The sequence below is a fragment of the Chamaea fasciata genome, unplaced genomic scaffold (genome assembly GCF_029207755.1).
Source record: "Chamaea fasciata isolate MVZ Bird 193981 ecotype frontalis unplaced genomic scaffold, bChaFas1.0.hap1 SCAF_7, whole genome shotgun sequence".
NCBI lineage: Eukaryota > Metazoa > Chordata > Aves > Passeriformes > Sylviidae > Chamaea > Chamaea fasciata.
In genome coordinates, this window is record NW_027094092.1 from 29897256 (window position 1) to 29909510 (window position 12255).

General features: G+C 43.5%; 1 protein-coding gene across 5 annotated transcripts in view; it reads left to right on the forward strand.

Moving 5' to 3' along the window:
• Positions 1 to 10481: 10481 nt before the first annotated feature.
• The window catches only part of PLEKHH1 (pleckstrin homology, MyTH4 and FERM domain containing H1), a 55405-nt gene continuing 53631 nt past the window's right edge, over positions 10482 to 12255 (forward strand). For all 5 annotated transcript variants that reach the window (XR_010721907.1, XM_066188257.1, XM_066188260.1 and 2 more), the window contains exon 1: positions 10482 to 10696. Coding sequence is in view for 4 of the 5 variants with exons in the window: in XM_066188257.1 (XP_066044354.1) it covers positions 10642 to 10696 (55 nt within the window). In the remaining variant the exon portion in view is untranslated. The remainder of the gene's footprint in view (positions 10697 to 12255) is intronic.

Here is a 12255-nt window from a genome sequence, read left to right on the forward strand (position 1 = left end):
AACGATCAATATATGAGTTACACAACAGTTTCACTAGCAAAAGTGTCCTTTTGCAGCCTTCACTGAATACACATCAGTAGCTGATCTTTCACTGTTACCTTGTCTTTGTTATGTCACTTTCAGAACGCATTACATAGGAATATTTTTCCCATTCAACCAGATAGCCTCAGGCCTAAAGAAGTTTGAAGTTCATCACACGGGACTGAAGAATATCCAGAAGTTTGGACAAGCAGTCACCTAATCTCATCATGTATTTCAGCTGCCATGTACATGCATATGATGAAGAACACATTTAAGTGATGCACAAGGAGGTCACTGTACTATTTTAAAAAGTAGTTCTTTCCTTCCTCTGTTTTCAGATTCTGTCACTGTCCTAATAGCAGTCCCACAGTAAACACATGGGCCCAACAAGCATCAGCAGGTCAGGCAGGGTGGGAGATAAATGGTCCCAAATCTTTTTGATGACTAAGAAGAGCCAGATGAAAAAGACTGTCTATCTACAGATTGCTAAATAAATAACTACTTCATTAAATATTCATCAATATCTTACACAGCAAAGCTCCCCATCAAGAGGTATCGCCCCAGCATACATTGCGTAGGAATGACCATAATATTGTCTCAAGAGTAAATCTTCATTTTGGGAAGTTATTAAGATTTTTTTTCATAAAGAATTTAATGAGATAAAGTAAATACATAATCCTGTAGAATGTTTAGTTCATGATATGTCCAAAAGAAATTAGATTTTCTGTCAACTTAGAATTATTGAATATTTTACACTATGAATGCCTGCTTAACAATGTTCAGTCCAGAGATCTACAGAATTTTCCATTCCAGAAGAGACCAGAAATTATGTTCTAGATACCAAATAATCCCAGTCATCCTGGAAAGCGCTTAGTTATAATTAGTAAAACTGATGCTGGTCATTAGAAATCAACCACAGAAATATAAGCACAGAACCAGATCAAGTGAGATAAATGCGAGCAAAGGTCCTGCCACGCCTTTGAGGTCAGCTGTAAAAGTCGTCTGCACAATTAGTTATGACTCTTTATCTATGAACCCATCCAGGTCTTTAACAGTTCGGCTGTGATTCACTGCTTATTCAGTCGAGAGAACTGGACACTTCTACATGATGATGCACTCCATCCTAAGGAGACTAATCAAGTTTCCCTATCCTCACTGATGATAGAAGGAGCCAGATGAGTAGTTCAGGCTCATTTCTTGACTCCTGGGTAGCTGAAGTCAGGCAAAATAATCCCAGACTGATGGCCAAACTAGGTACATTCTGTTTCATAACATCCTGACCAACTACATGAGACAGATCCTAAACTGGTCAAATGAGAGTCACAAGGAAGCCCAAATTAGGCTTTGATTCATAAGTAAATCTCACTTTCATAGTTTGACTTCTATCATGCCTGTGCCACCAAATGCTTTCAAAACTTTATTTTCCTCAGTTGTCTTTGCAAATGGGAACTAAATGACCTCTTTTATATCCTTCCAAAGGAAAAATACAAGCTAATAGAAGGGAAATTTGAGAGTAAAAATGTCAGGACTGAATTTCACTTCTTCAGAAAAAAAATCTATAGTTGCTTTTTGGTTCAAAGCCATTTTAAAATTTGTTGTAACATTGGGCATGCTATTAAGGAGAAATATTGTATTATACTTTTACACAGCCAAAGATGATATCAGTTTATAAAATCCATTTGGAGTCAGCCACATTTTCAGTAGGCTTTTTTCTTAAGGGATGTCTATCCTAATACAAGCAATTAAGGATTCTTTATTAGCCCATCTCAGAGGTACAGACTTCACCATCAATTGATGTTCTTCTCAACTCCCCTAATATGACCAGAGGACAAAGAAATCTCTAGCATAATCCCATGCATGAGCCAACACTACTAAGTGTATTGCACTGACTATAAAACATTGATGTGCTCATAATTCTGTGAACATTTAGCTGTTACTTATTTGAAAACATCACTGCGCCATGAGTAAAACTTGCATAAACTAGGAAATCACAAACACTACTTCCCCATAGTCAGACTGTGGTGTTCCTTGCTTTGACCTCACACTTCAACAGGTCTCTACCACCTTACCCCAATTTTTACAGTTCCTGTATTCTCACTGCCCTTGCTCCATGATCAGGATGAGGAAAAAAGACCAAAGCTCATTACCCAGTGGGCATCTCAGCAGTCAAATTAACACTTTCTGGCAAAGCAACTTCACTAGACTTGTGCTGATTATATATTTTAGGGCATTTTTGGCATAGCAGAATACTGTTTTCTGGAATTCCCAAGAAGCTGTGTTTAGAGTTAAACTTAGAAACGTCTGAAACTGCTGTGTACACAACCAGTGAAAAGATTCAGGTAGACAAGTCAATGTCCAAGCTGCCCCCACCTGCTAACAGCTGGCTTGTGACCCCAGCTGGCAATGCCACGGTGCAGCAGGCACTGCTGGGTTTCCTGTGTCCCTTTGTTGTGACCCATAAATATCAAACATTGTGACATCCAACTCCTTTCTTTCTGAGAGAGTAAAAAATAGTGCTGCCGTGTTCCCTGAGGCTGACAGACCGTCATATGAAAATTAGAGCAACTGGATACACCCTGCGTTGTGCACAAGCAAATCAGGCTTTCCCAGGGAAAGCTACAACCAGTAACCCTGTAGTTCACTGTTCGTGTTGATCTCCTCCCACCTGCTGGATGACAGAAGGTGAGAAAATTATCTGCAGAATTTTTTTTAAAAGTGTCTGAGCAGTTTTCTGTGGTTCTTGTCCATGCTGGTACTTGGGTATCCAAAGGTAATAATTTTTAAAAGTCCATGTTACCAGCCTGAGTAATAAACACAAACTCTGTCACTGACAGAACTAATACAGATTTCTCCATGACAATAATTTCCAACAATCTTATCTGGAAGCAACCTCTACCAACTAGCCCTTATTCAGACTCCATAGCTGGCAAAGCACATGGTATTTTAGCTCTGTCATCTGAGGAAAACATAATAGTTCTGCAGAGCTATCTGCGTCCCCATGGAGCAGGAGGTCAAGGGATGCTTCATGGGGGCACCCATTGATTCTGAAAAACCAAAACATGCTGGAATTACCTCAGCAAATTTCAGTCTCTGACTCCAGGGCTTTTGGGGCACTGGGATCTGAAAAATGAAGGTTTGCTGGATAATATATTATAGGACAAAGCCCTATTCAATTTACAGTGCCTCAGACTTGCAGCCTAAGGTTTATCTCAACAAAGCTTTTTGAGGAAAGGTTTTTTCCCAGGTTGCTTTATGCTTACCTGCAGTTGTTGGAGTGTGTCATTTAACAGTGGAGTTTTTCCTTTAATATAGGCACTAAAGCCATTTCAAGAAGGGGTTCTTTTGTTCACTTCAAAAGATAAAAAGACTTCTTTTAAAGAATGTGAACACACGGGTTGCACAACTTCAAAATGTACAGAAAATTACAGAATTATATATAACCACAAAATATTAGAATTCAAATATCTATTTAGGATCATCATACAGTCTTCATTATTGTGAATAATATTGTCGCTGGGAGTAAGTTTGTGAGATGGAAATTAGGTCAAAGTTTCAAGGATAGTAAGTGAAACAGATTGTAACAAGCTTTCTTGAAAGGCTGAAGGGAAAAAAACACAACTTCGCCTTGTCATCCTATGTACCCTGTGACTGCTCCAGGAAAGAGACTTGAATCCAGGCACTACACTGTGAGGTGAGGCAAGTATTCATTATAGCATAAAAAAGGACCAAGTGCAAACCTACATGTTGGTAGGTTTATCATTAGTCAATGGCATTTATGGTGGGCAGAGCTGCATGTGTCATCCGGTATATTTTTTATTCTAGTGAGGTGCATGAATTTTGATGCTTTGTGTAAGTGATTCTTCGGGCTGTTTGGTTTAATTTCTTGAGTGTCACTTTTACTCATACAGAGTGGCTCAGGCTTAACATGCAGGGCTACTTTCCACTTGGAGAAAAAAAAAATAAAGAAAGAAAAAAGACTATCCATGGTAAGACTCTTGAACTGCATTGGGCTTGATATGAAATGCTCCCCTCCTCTATAGCTCTAGAATAGAGAGAGCTTGGTATTGTTAAACAGTAGCTAATTAGGATGGGATTTCATGTTGCTAAGAGCTAAGTCTTTGGTATGCAACAGAGCCAAACAGCAAGGGCAAAGTGTAACTATTTAAGGCTGAAGTTTGCTATTTAAAGGAAAGTATTCATCCTTGCCCAAATGTTGGTTGCAGTCAGGAAAATGTTTCTGTTCTAACAAGAAGATGATGGGCAGTCATGATCCCATCCAGTCAGTTCAGATCAAATGTGCTCAGGATATAAGCCAAGAGATTATTTTTTCCAACCTGCCAGCATCAAAAGCACCATCTGTGATCGATTTTGTGATAATGGTGTAAGCAGCTACTGGAAATTCAGGACACTTCCCAGAGATTTTGGTCTCTGGGAGAACCAAATATGAGCTTTCAGGAGTGACACAGCTGCTGCTGTCCAAAATGTGCTGTCTCTTCTGCAGAGGTGGTAAGACATGACCCAGTCACAAATCCATGTGAGCAGGGGTATGTTGCCTGAACCTGTGCAGGAAAATCAGGAAAATGTCCTGAATCCTCTCTTCCTTTATGCCTACATGACTACAATTCACAGAACACTTTTTATGGCAGCAGGCTTACCTTAAACATAAATCCAAGCCCGGATAAAACACTGTGAGCACTGATATCAGACAAGACTATAGAAATCTGGAGTCAGTAGCTTGCATTTCTGTATGGCCACACACCGCTTTGCAGAGGGAATGTAAAGCTAGCAGTTCAGGCTCTGAAGCTCTCCTAGATTTAAAAGCAAAAGTAACCCCTCCCTGCAGTAATGGTGGCATTACTTTGGCTTATTAGAAGAATGGCATTATAATTTTGATCCAGCACAAAAAATATTTTGTTAGAATTCTTAATTGATGAAAGGTCTAATACATGGCTTTTTATTTCTGTGATGTCTTCGGAGAAGCTAAATGATCTTTGGGCAAATATAAATGGTAATGATTCATGTCAATTTGCTCTTATGAGAAAAAAAATCAAGGCTGAAAGGAGACAAGTGGTTTCTACAGAAACATCAGGCTTGAATTTTGACCTGTTTTAAGAGTGGAAGTGGGTCCAACTTTAACAAATATTAGGGAAAAAGAAGTCTTAAGGGCTTTGCAGATTTGGACCAAAGAGAAAATAGTTCTTTGAACTAATGGCTGAACTGAACATAACTAATATATGCGATCATTGACTTACGAACACTTTTTCCTACTCCCCTACACAGTCCCATATGTTTATCTGGTAAAACAATCCAATGCATATGTGCTTTTTAGAAATAATTACTCAAGTGCCCACTGAGTCAGGATTATATGCTAGCATGTCCATCCAACGTCTGAGAGACTTGGTTTGGGCTAAGTCCTAGCACCCCTCCAACGGGAGCCCTCAACAAATTATGGCCGTTCATACTCCCTTTCTCCACAGAGCTGTACCGCCGTAATAGACCCTAGAAAGGGCCTGGGTGTTTGCCTGATCCAAGGTTTCTACTTATTCCAGATGAATAAAGACCTCTGTCAGTTTTAATTAGCAGAGGTTGTGTTCATGTCCGTAAGAGGGCGATGCCTGACTTTCCCGCTGGGAAGTTAGTTTCCCTGGTAAGGCAGAAACCAGCCAAAAGTCGGCACGCTCAGGACACTCGGTTTCGGAGGCTCCTCTCGGTAGCCCAAAGCCTGGAATCAAACCCGCCGTGCGGAGCGCCGCCCGCCGCGCCGCCTCTCGCCACCGGGCGGCGCCAGAGCGCAGCGGCTCCGGGCCCGGGCGCCGTGCGGGCCGTGGGGCCGGGACAGAGCGGCCGCGTGCGCTCGCACGGGCTGCGGGGAGCGTGCGGGCATGCCGGGCACGGCATCGCACAGAAGGGCCAGCACAGACCGGGAATACTGCCAGTGCATTTTGTAATAGCTACCCATGGAAAGACATTTCTGACACAAAGAGAACCCCGAAAGGGAAAAGCTGAATTGGACACCCCCTCAGCCCCCCCCAGTTCAGATACCCACAGCGAGCCCTCGTATGCGGGACAGGGGTGGAGTGCCCATGTCTGCCTCGGGAGGCACCTCCTGTGCAGCCAGGGAGATGTGCCTAGGTCTCTGGCGCAGGTGGGGGGGGCGGTGCCCATTAACCCTCTTGGTGGCTCTCTGGATGAACTTCCTATACTTCTTGTTCTCTACCTCCTTCTGGATGCAGAAAAAAATTCCCGTGGTTTCATTCATCTGCTGTGACTGAAACTGACACAGTGCCACCAAATGCAAATCCCCCTCCTTCTCCTGCCCCTTGACTGGAGTTTCTAGAACGGCTGGAGAGCTCACACTTCACAGCCAACTGAGCATTTGAAGGCAGAGTTCTGACCTCCTACTGTGTGCAATTAACACTAATTAAACAAATAAGTAAAAATTACTCATGACATCCTTTGCAGAAGGCCCTAACTCAGTTTTGTGTTGTAGCTGCTGGAGCTGTTTTAATTGGCTGTCTGTCTAGTGCTGCATCTTGGCATGGGCTTCTGAGGGAGCAAGGAAACACAGGACTGAAGTTACACCTATAAACTGACACTGAGGTTACAGGGCTGCCCCAGAGCAGGGGAGGCAATCACGGACAGAAGGAGAATCTGAGCAGTGACCTTGGCTTCAGAAGCTCCCCTGTGGACCCACAGGACTCGGGGCAAGGAGCACAGCATGAGGAAATGGGTGGGAGTCGCTTACATTGCAGCAGTCAGTGCAATGAAAGCAAAGCGCCATCTAAATCTACAGCTAAGGTGCCATTTCTCTTCCAAGGGTTCCTGCTTCAGACAGTGAAGACAAGAGTGAAAGACAAGTTCTAGATCAATCTCTGAGCCTCCCACAGAGAGCTCATTGATAGGAAATTACAAAACGAAAAAAAATTAAATTAAGATAATTCAATGGCACCTTTTCCAGGTCACCCTGTTGCAGGCACCCTGGGGCTGGTTTTCAGAGAAACCCAACCCTTGAATTTCCCAGCACCTTTGAAACCAAGCCAAGAACATTTTGCCCAGAGGTGGAGGCACACAAAATTAGGTTTCCTTTTTAAGATGCATGTTGGCTGTGTTTGAAAGCCATATTATCCTTTATCATTTTTACCCCTCCCCTCCAGAATGTTCTGGAATCATAAGCTGAATCACTAAAACGATGCAGATCAGAAAACTGCCCTTCAACCCGTTCCCTCCATGTCCTTTCATCCTGGCCGCTGTGCTGTTTGACAATTGTTGCTGCGTGCAAAGGGGTAGGTAGGTAGGTATCAGGCAGGCACCTCCAAACTGCATGAGGAAGAGTGTGCTCAGTAACACTTGCTGCTTCTGTAATGAAGAGGAGGGCAGGGTCAGATATTGAGAGCATAGGGTGAAGTCTTGGTGGCATGGTACTGTGGTGGTAAGATTGAGTTTGTTCCTTGCCCATGAATAGTCGTCATCTATGACCAAGGATAAAAGTTTGAGATTTTGTCAATATGGCTTTCAGACATAGTGGCAGAGAGGGCAGAGTGCAGGTTTTCTCCTTAAATTTACAGGTATGTCATACCTGTGTATGTGCTTGCATGTTGTGATACGTCCTGGGTTCCTCATCAGTTCTTCCCACCTAACCCAAGCACTCAAAATACTATCAGCTACTGCTTGCTTCGGCTGCCTGCTGACATCAATTGCCAGTGTTGTCTACCAAAAACCAATTTGCAATACTATTTAAACCTGCTTATGGCAGCTTGTAACACCTACAAGTGTGAGGTATTGCTTTGAGCCCTTTGGGGAAGGGTACAGAAATGCTTTCCCTACCAGCTCAGGAAGGGAGCAAGGCAAGACCCAGGACTGACCCTAAAACTCAACTGACAGTATAAAAGTGGGCTTATTACCCCCACCCCAGGCACATGCACTATCATATTCTATTATTTGCCTTCCCAAAGAGATCTGTGCTGGGTTTGTGGATCACCATGGAAACTGACAGAGACAGTCATGCCAGGGAAGCTCAACAACCGCTGTTCTGAGAGTGTGTTGTCTGGGGATCTCATCTGTGTAGAGATGGAGCTCTCTCCAATGCTGCTCACCTGGGGATGACCCCTCCTGAGAGAAGCAGGCAGAGGGATCTCTGCAGGAGCTCTTGACATTTCCACCCTCCAATTGGAAGTGAAATAATTCCTCCCTTTAAACAATGCCTTGACAAGTCTGAAAGATCCCAGAGCAAAGATCACAAACATCTGGGAACCGTGTGCCTGCCTCTGGTGTGAGACCAGGAACAGAGCCAAAACCCTCTCCAGCTAACCCCTCCTGCACTCTCATGGAGGACAGCCTGCATGCTGGTTTCAGCAACAAAATCTCTGCAAGTAGCAGTCCTTACGGCAGAGAACCCCGTTCTTCTCCACACCCCATCCTGACATCTGGCAGCTGTAGGCATAACTTCAGTGCAATACTGGGAAGGCAGCCAAAACCCTTCCCACAGACTAGCCTCATTTGTTACTAGTGTCTCTCCCCCACTGCCAACCAGTACAGGCCACCCTACTGGTTATGGAAGGGCAGGGATTCTTCATCAGAGGCTGTCTTATGCATCTTCCCCCACCTCTGACCACAGAGCTGCCCCGGGGGCCCATTCCAAAGTTCTTAGATCAGCACCCAAACAGAGGGCAAGCTGGAACCTACTTTGGTCTTTACTAGAAGTATTGATGTAACAAGTCTGGAAATAGTATTTTCCCCCAGCTCTGCTATGGACAGGGACCACGTCTTCTCCTAGCTTACCCAAATTTCTCCAATCCAGCAACTCTTTTCACAAGTCTAGCGAAGATCAGACATGGGTTCTCTCCCCATGACCACTTGTGGTTTGGGTTTTTATGCTGAGAAGCTATTTTCAGTGATGGGTGGGTGCAGAACTGTAATGAACAACATCAGTAATAGGGGTCTATGTTCCATGGAACTCCTCTGGCTACCTGCAGCACTCACCCCTAATAAACACGCCCCGCAGACAGATGATGTTTAAGAATGGGGCTGAGGTGACTAGTCTGTCCATACAGCTGTTGCTGCTGCTGCTGCTTGTCAGAGGGTATCTGACCAGTGGTTATTTCTTTTACTTGGCTTGAATTCAAACCAGTAATCGATAAATGAATTGATTCCCAGCTCCCCATGTTGTTTAGATCTCTTTCTCCAGTTCAGCTTTTTGCACTGTGCTTCCAGAGACAATTCTGTAAATTGGCATTTTCCTGGCATTTCACAGGGTACCTCAGGAAGGAAAATTACCATAGGTTGTTGCCTACTTTGCCTGAGCTTCCCTCCCCCTGGGAGGAAAGACCTGTTCCTGCCATTCAAGGTAGGTCTGAGGGGTTTGGACTGTCCCTTGCAGCTGCCGATGTGGCCCTCTCTCATAGCACTGGGGCTGCCAGAGCAGCAGGTCCAGCTCTCCAGGGTTCTTCCTGATTGCTTCCAGCACCTTGTCACAGCTCCACCACTCTCTTTCTATGCCTCCTTCTCCTTGGCAGGAACAGCCAGGCTTCTCATTCTAAGGGTAGGAAAATTTGGTTTTTTGATTGCTGTTGAGCTAGCTCTGTCTACGAACTTGCAGCACCTGGAATGACACAGTTTACCTGTGACATGCATCAAGTGCAGCACCACTTGCACAGCAGTCGCAGCTGTAGCCTGTGGACTCAGAAACAGATTTGAAGTATGCTGTGGTATGTGGGAACCTTTGGGGCTACATACCAGCCAATGCCAGACACAAAAAGACCACACAAAAAAAATACACTTGTAAGGACTGTTTTCCTTCTCCACAGCTTGAAGACTCCCACATGCCATCCTCCTTTCTTCCCTGATCTGAAACAGGAGTTGATCAGGCACACATGAGCACGCTGATAAAATCCCAAACTGACTTTTTAAGATCCAGTTGTCTAATCCATGATCTAGATAAACCTGTGGGAATACAAGCATTAGAAAATATTAATTACTATGAGAGATGTTACATCTGTGTATTTTTATAGAGGAGAAAATTAAGCTTTTTATCACAAGCTACTTTAATGATAGTTGATGACTTCTTAATCTAATGGAAAAAGACATAGTGAAATCTAGTACTTAGAAGCTGAAACTGGAGAAACCCAGAAATGAAACAAGGCAAGAACTATTAATACTGAGAATAACACTTGAGTTGCCCCTGGGATGACTCCCTAAGGAAAATGGGAATTCTCCATTGTTTTGCTCTGTGCCAGTCAAGACTGCATATATAAAACATATGTTCTTTCTCAAGTTCTGGCTTGAACAGTACATGAGTGTGTGTGAAGTGTGACGAGATGACCATAACACGATCAAAACCAGCTGACAAAGTACTGGCGGGCAATAGTTTCTTGGCCCTCCCACTGGGTCCTCCCACAAGCAACTGGTTTATGCAGCAAGGTGATCTACAGCTGCCAGTCTCTTATTTTAATGCTGCATGAACTTGTCAATGCTGATTACAAGAGAAGAAAGGCAGGGGATTGCAACTGTGTTGTGTCTGTCAGCACACTGCAAACCCAGGAGAAAGAGTAAGGGAACTAGGCACAAAGGCCATTTTCAACATTTTTAAACCTCTAATGCAGGTGGAATTTGCAGAACTACAATATGAAGCCCAAGCTGCTTGTGGAGAGCGACAAATACCTCAAACAGGGGTTTCAAGGTACTGTTTTGTTTTTGAGCAAGTTCTTTCCCACATAGGATTGAGCCTTTAGTGGGTTTCTGACACCTGAACTTTTGGTCTGGCTTGTGTCCTTGACCCTTTGGTAAGTTTTCAGCAGCACTGTGTCTGGAACACAGTGCTCTCTCCCACCTGCAGAACTATGACAGCTTGGCTTACTAAGAGAAAGAGTTCATTCTGCTCTTGTCTTCTGACTCCTTGCTCTCATTTATCTCTTTGTCCTTCTGCTTAGTTACCTTGGATATAGTGCTCTGAACAAAGCAGCCTGTGCTTGCGTTGTGATAAGGATAGTCTAACTGTGCCAAGCTAGTTCTCTTGGATCGGCCAGAGAGTTTGTTTTGTCAATAAGATATTTGCTGTTTATAGTAAATTTTACTATTTGCTGAATGATTTGTCTGCAGATTGGAAAGACCTGACATACAATGCTTGAGCAGCCATATTAAAGACAACTGCCAAGGGAAATAATTTGGAAACAATGAGATACTACTGGTTGTTATTACAACCTCCTCCTTTGGAAGTCAAACTATTTTTCTATTTGCATCATTTAATGGAAACCACGATTTTTTTTTAATAGTAATTTTGTTAAATACTTTAACAAAAGTGACAGAAGCTATAAGGAGGCCCAGCTTTGAAGAATAATTGCTTTAAATACATGGCAGAACATTATTATGTGAGTGCTGATGTGGTTCTGGGCCTCCAGGGGTTAAAGCAAGGTGTGCACAGGCAATTCTTAGGGAGGTACTTTGTATAAAGTTCAGTGACTGGGGAATGTCCTGGCAGTCAAGCTTCATTGCCTGGGAAAAACACAAGGCCAGATATTGACATTTCAGTGAGTGATATGATCTGGTTGGCTTTGCTGATGCAAATGAGAGAACTTGACCAGTGCCTTTAAGGGAAGAATAAAAACACCTTACAAAATTTAGATTAAGAAATATTGTGCTTGCACACTGTGGTTGAAAGGAACAAGAATAGGATGGGAGCATGAGGGGAATAGCTCCTTTCTTCACTTTGTCTTTGGCCAGCCTCAGTTCAAGAGTGGACTCTGTAAAGCATGGAAATACATTTTGCCCTCTGAAATACATATAGGGAGGCACAAATTGTGCTGTTTCTGGTTATTGATTACAATTCCTTGATGACTGGGCATAATGATTAATGCAGACTGTAGGCAACTGGAGTCCCTTCTACTGGGAGTTGCTGGAGAAATCTCTTTGGGTGATACTGTCCCAACAGCCAGCTTGATTTCTGCCTGTATTCCTGCCTATCCCTGCTCAGCTGTCCAAATGGGAGAGCTCCTTACCACATGCCTGTTTCTTTTCAGTTCTTTGCCTGTCTCCACTTGGCTTTCCAGCCATTCCTGCGTAGTGCTATCCTGCTCTCCGCCTGAGCAAGCTCTGTAATGCACGCTTTGTCTCTTAGCTAGGAACAGGCAGCTTCATTCAATGAAATTTCCATGGAACTGGAAACAGATGAGAAATCTAAAGCGAAACCATCTTTAGGGAACTGCAGAGTCCTCAGAATCTTTGGAAATCTGACTACTCATT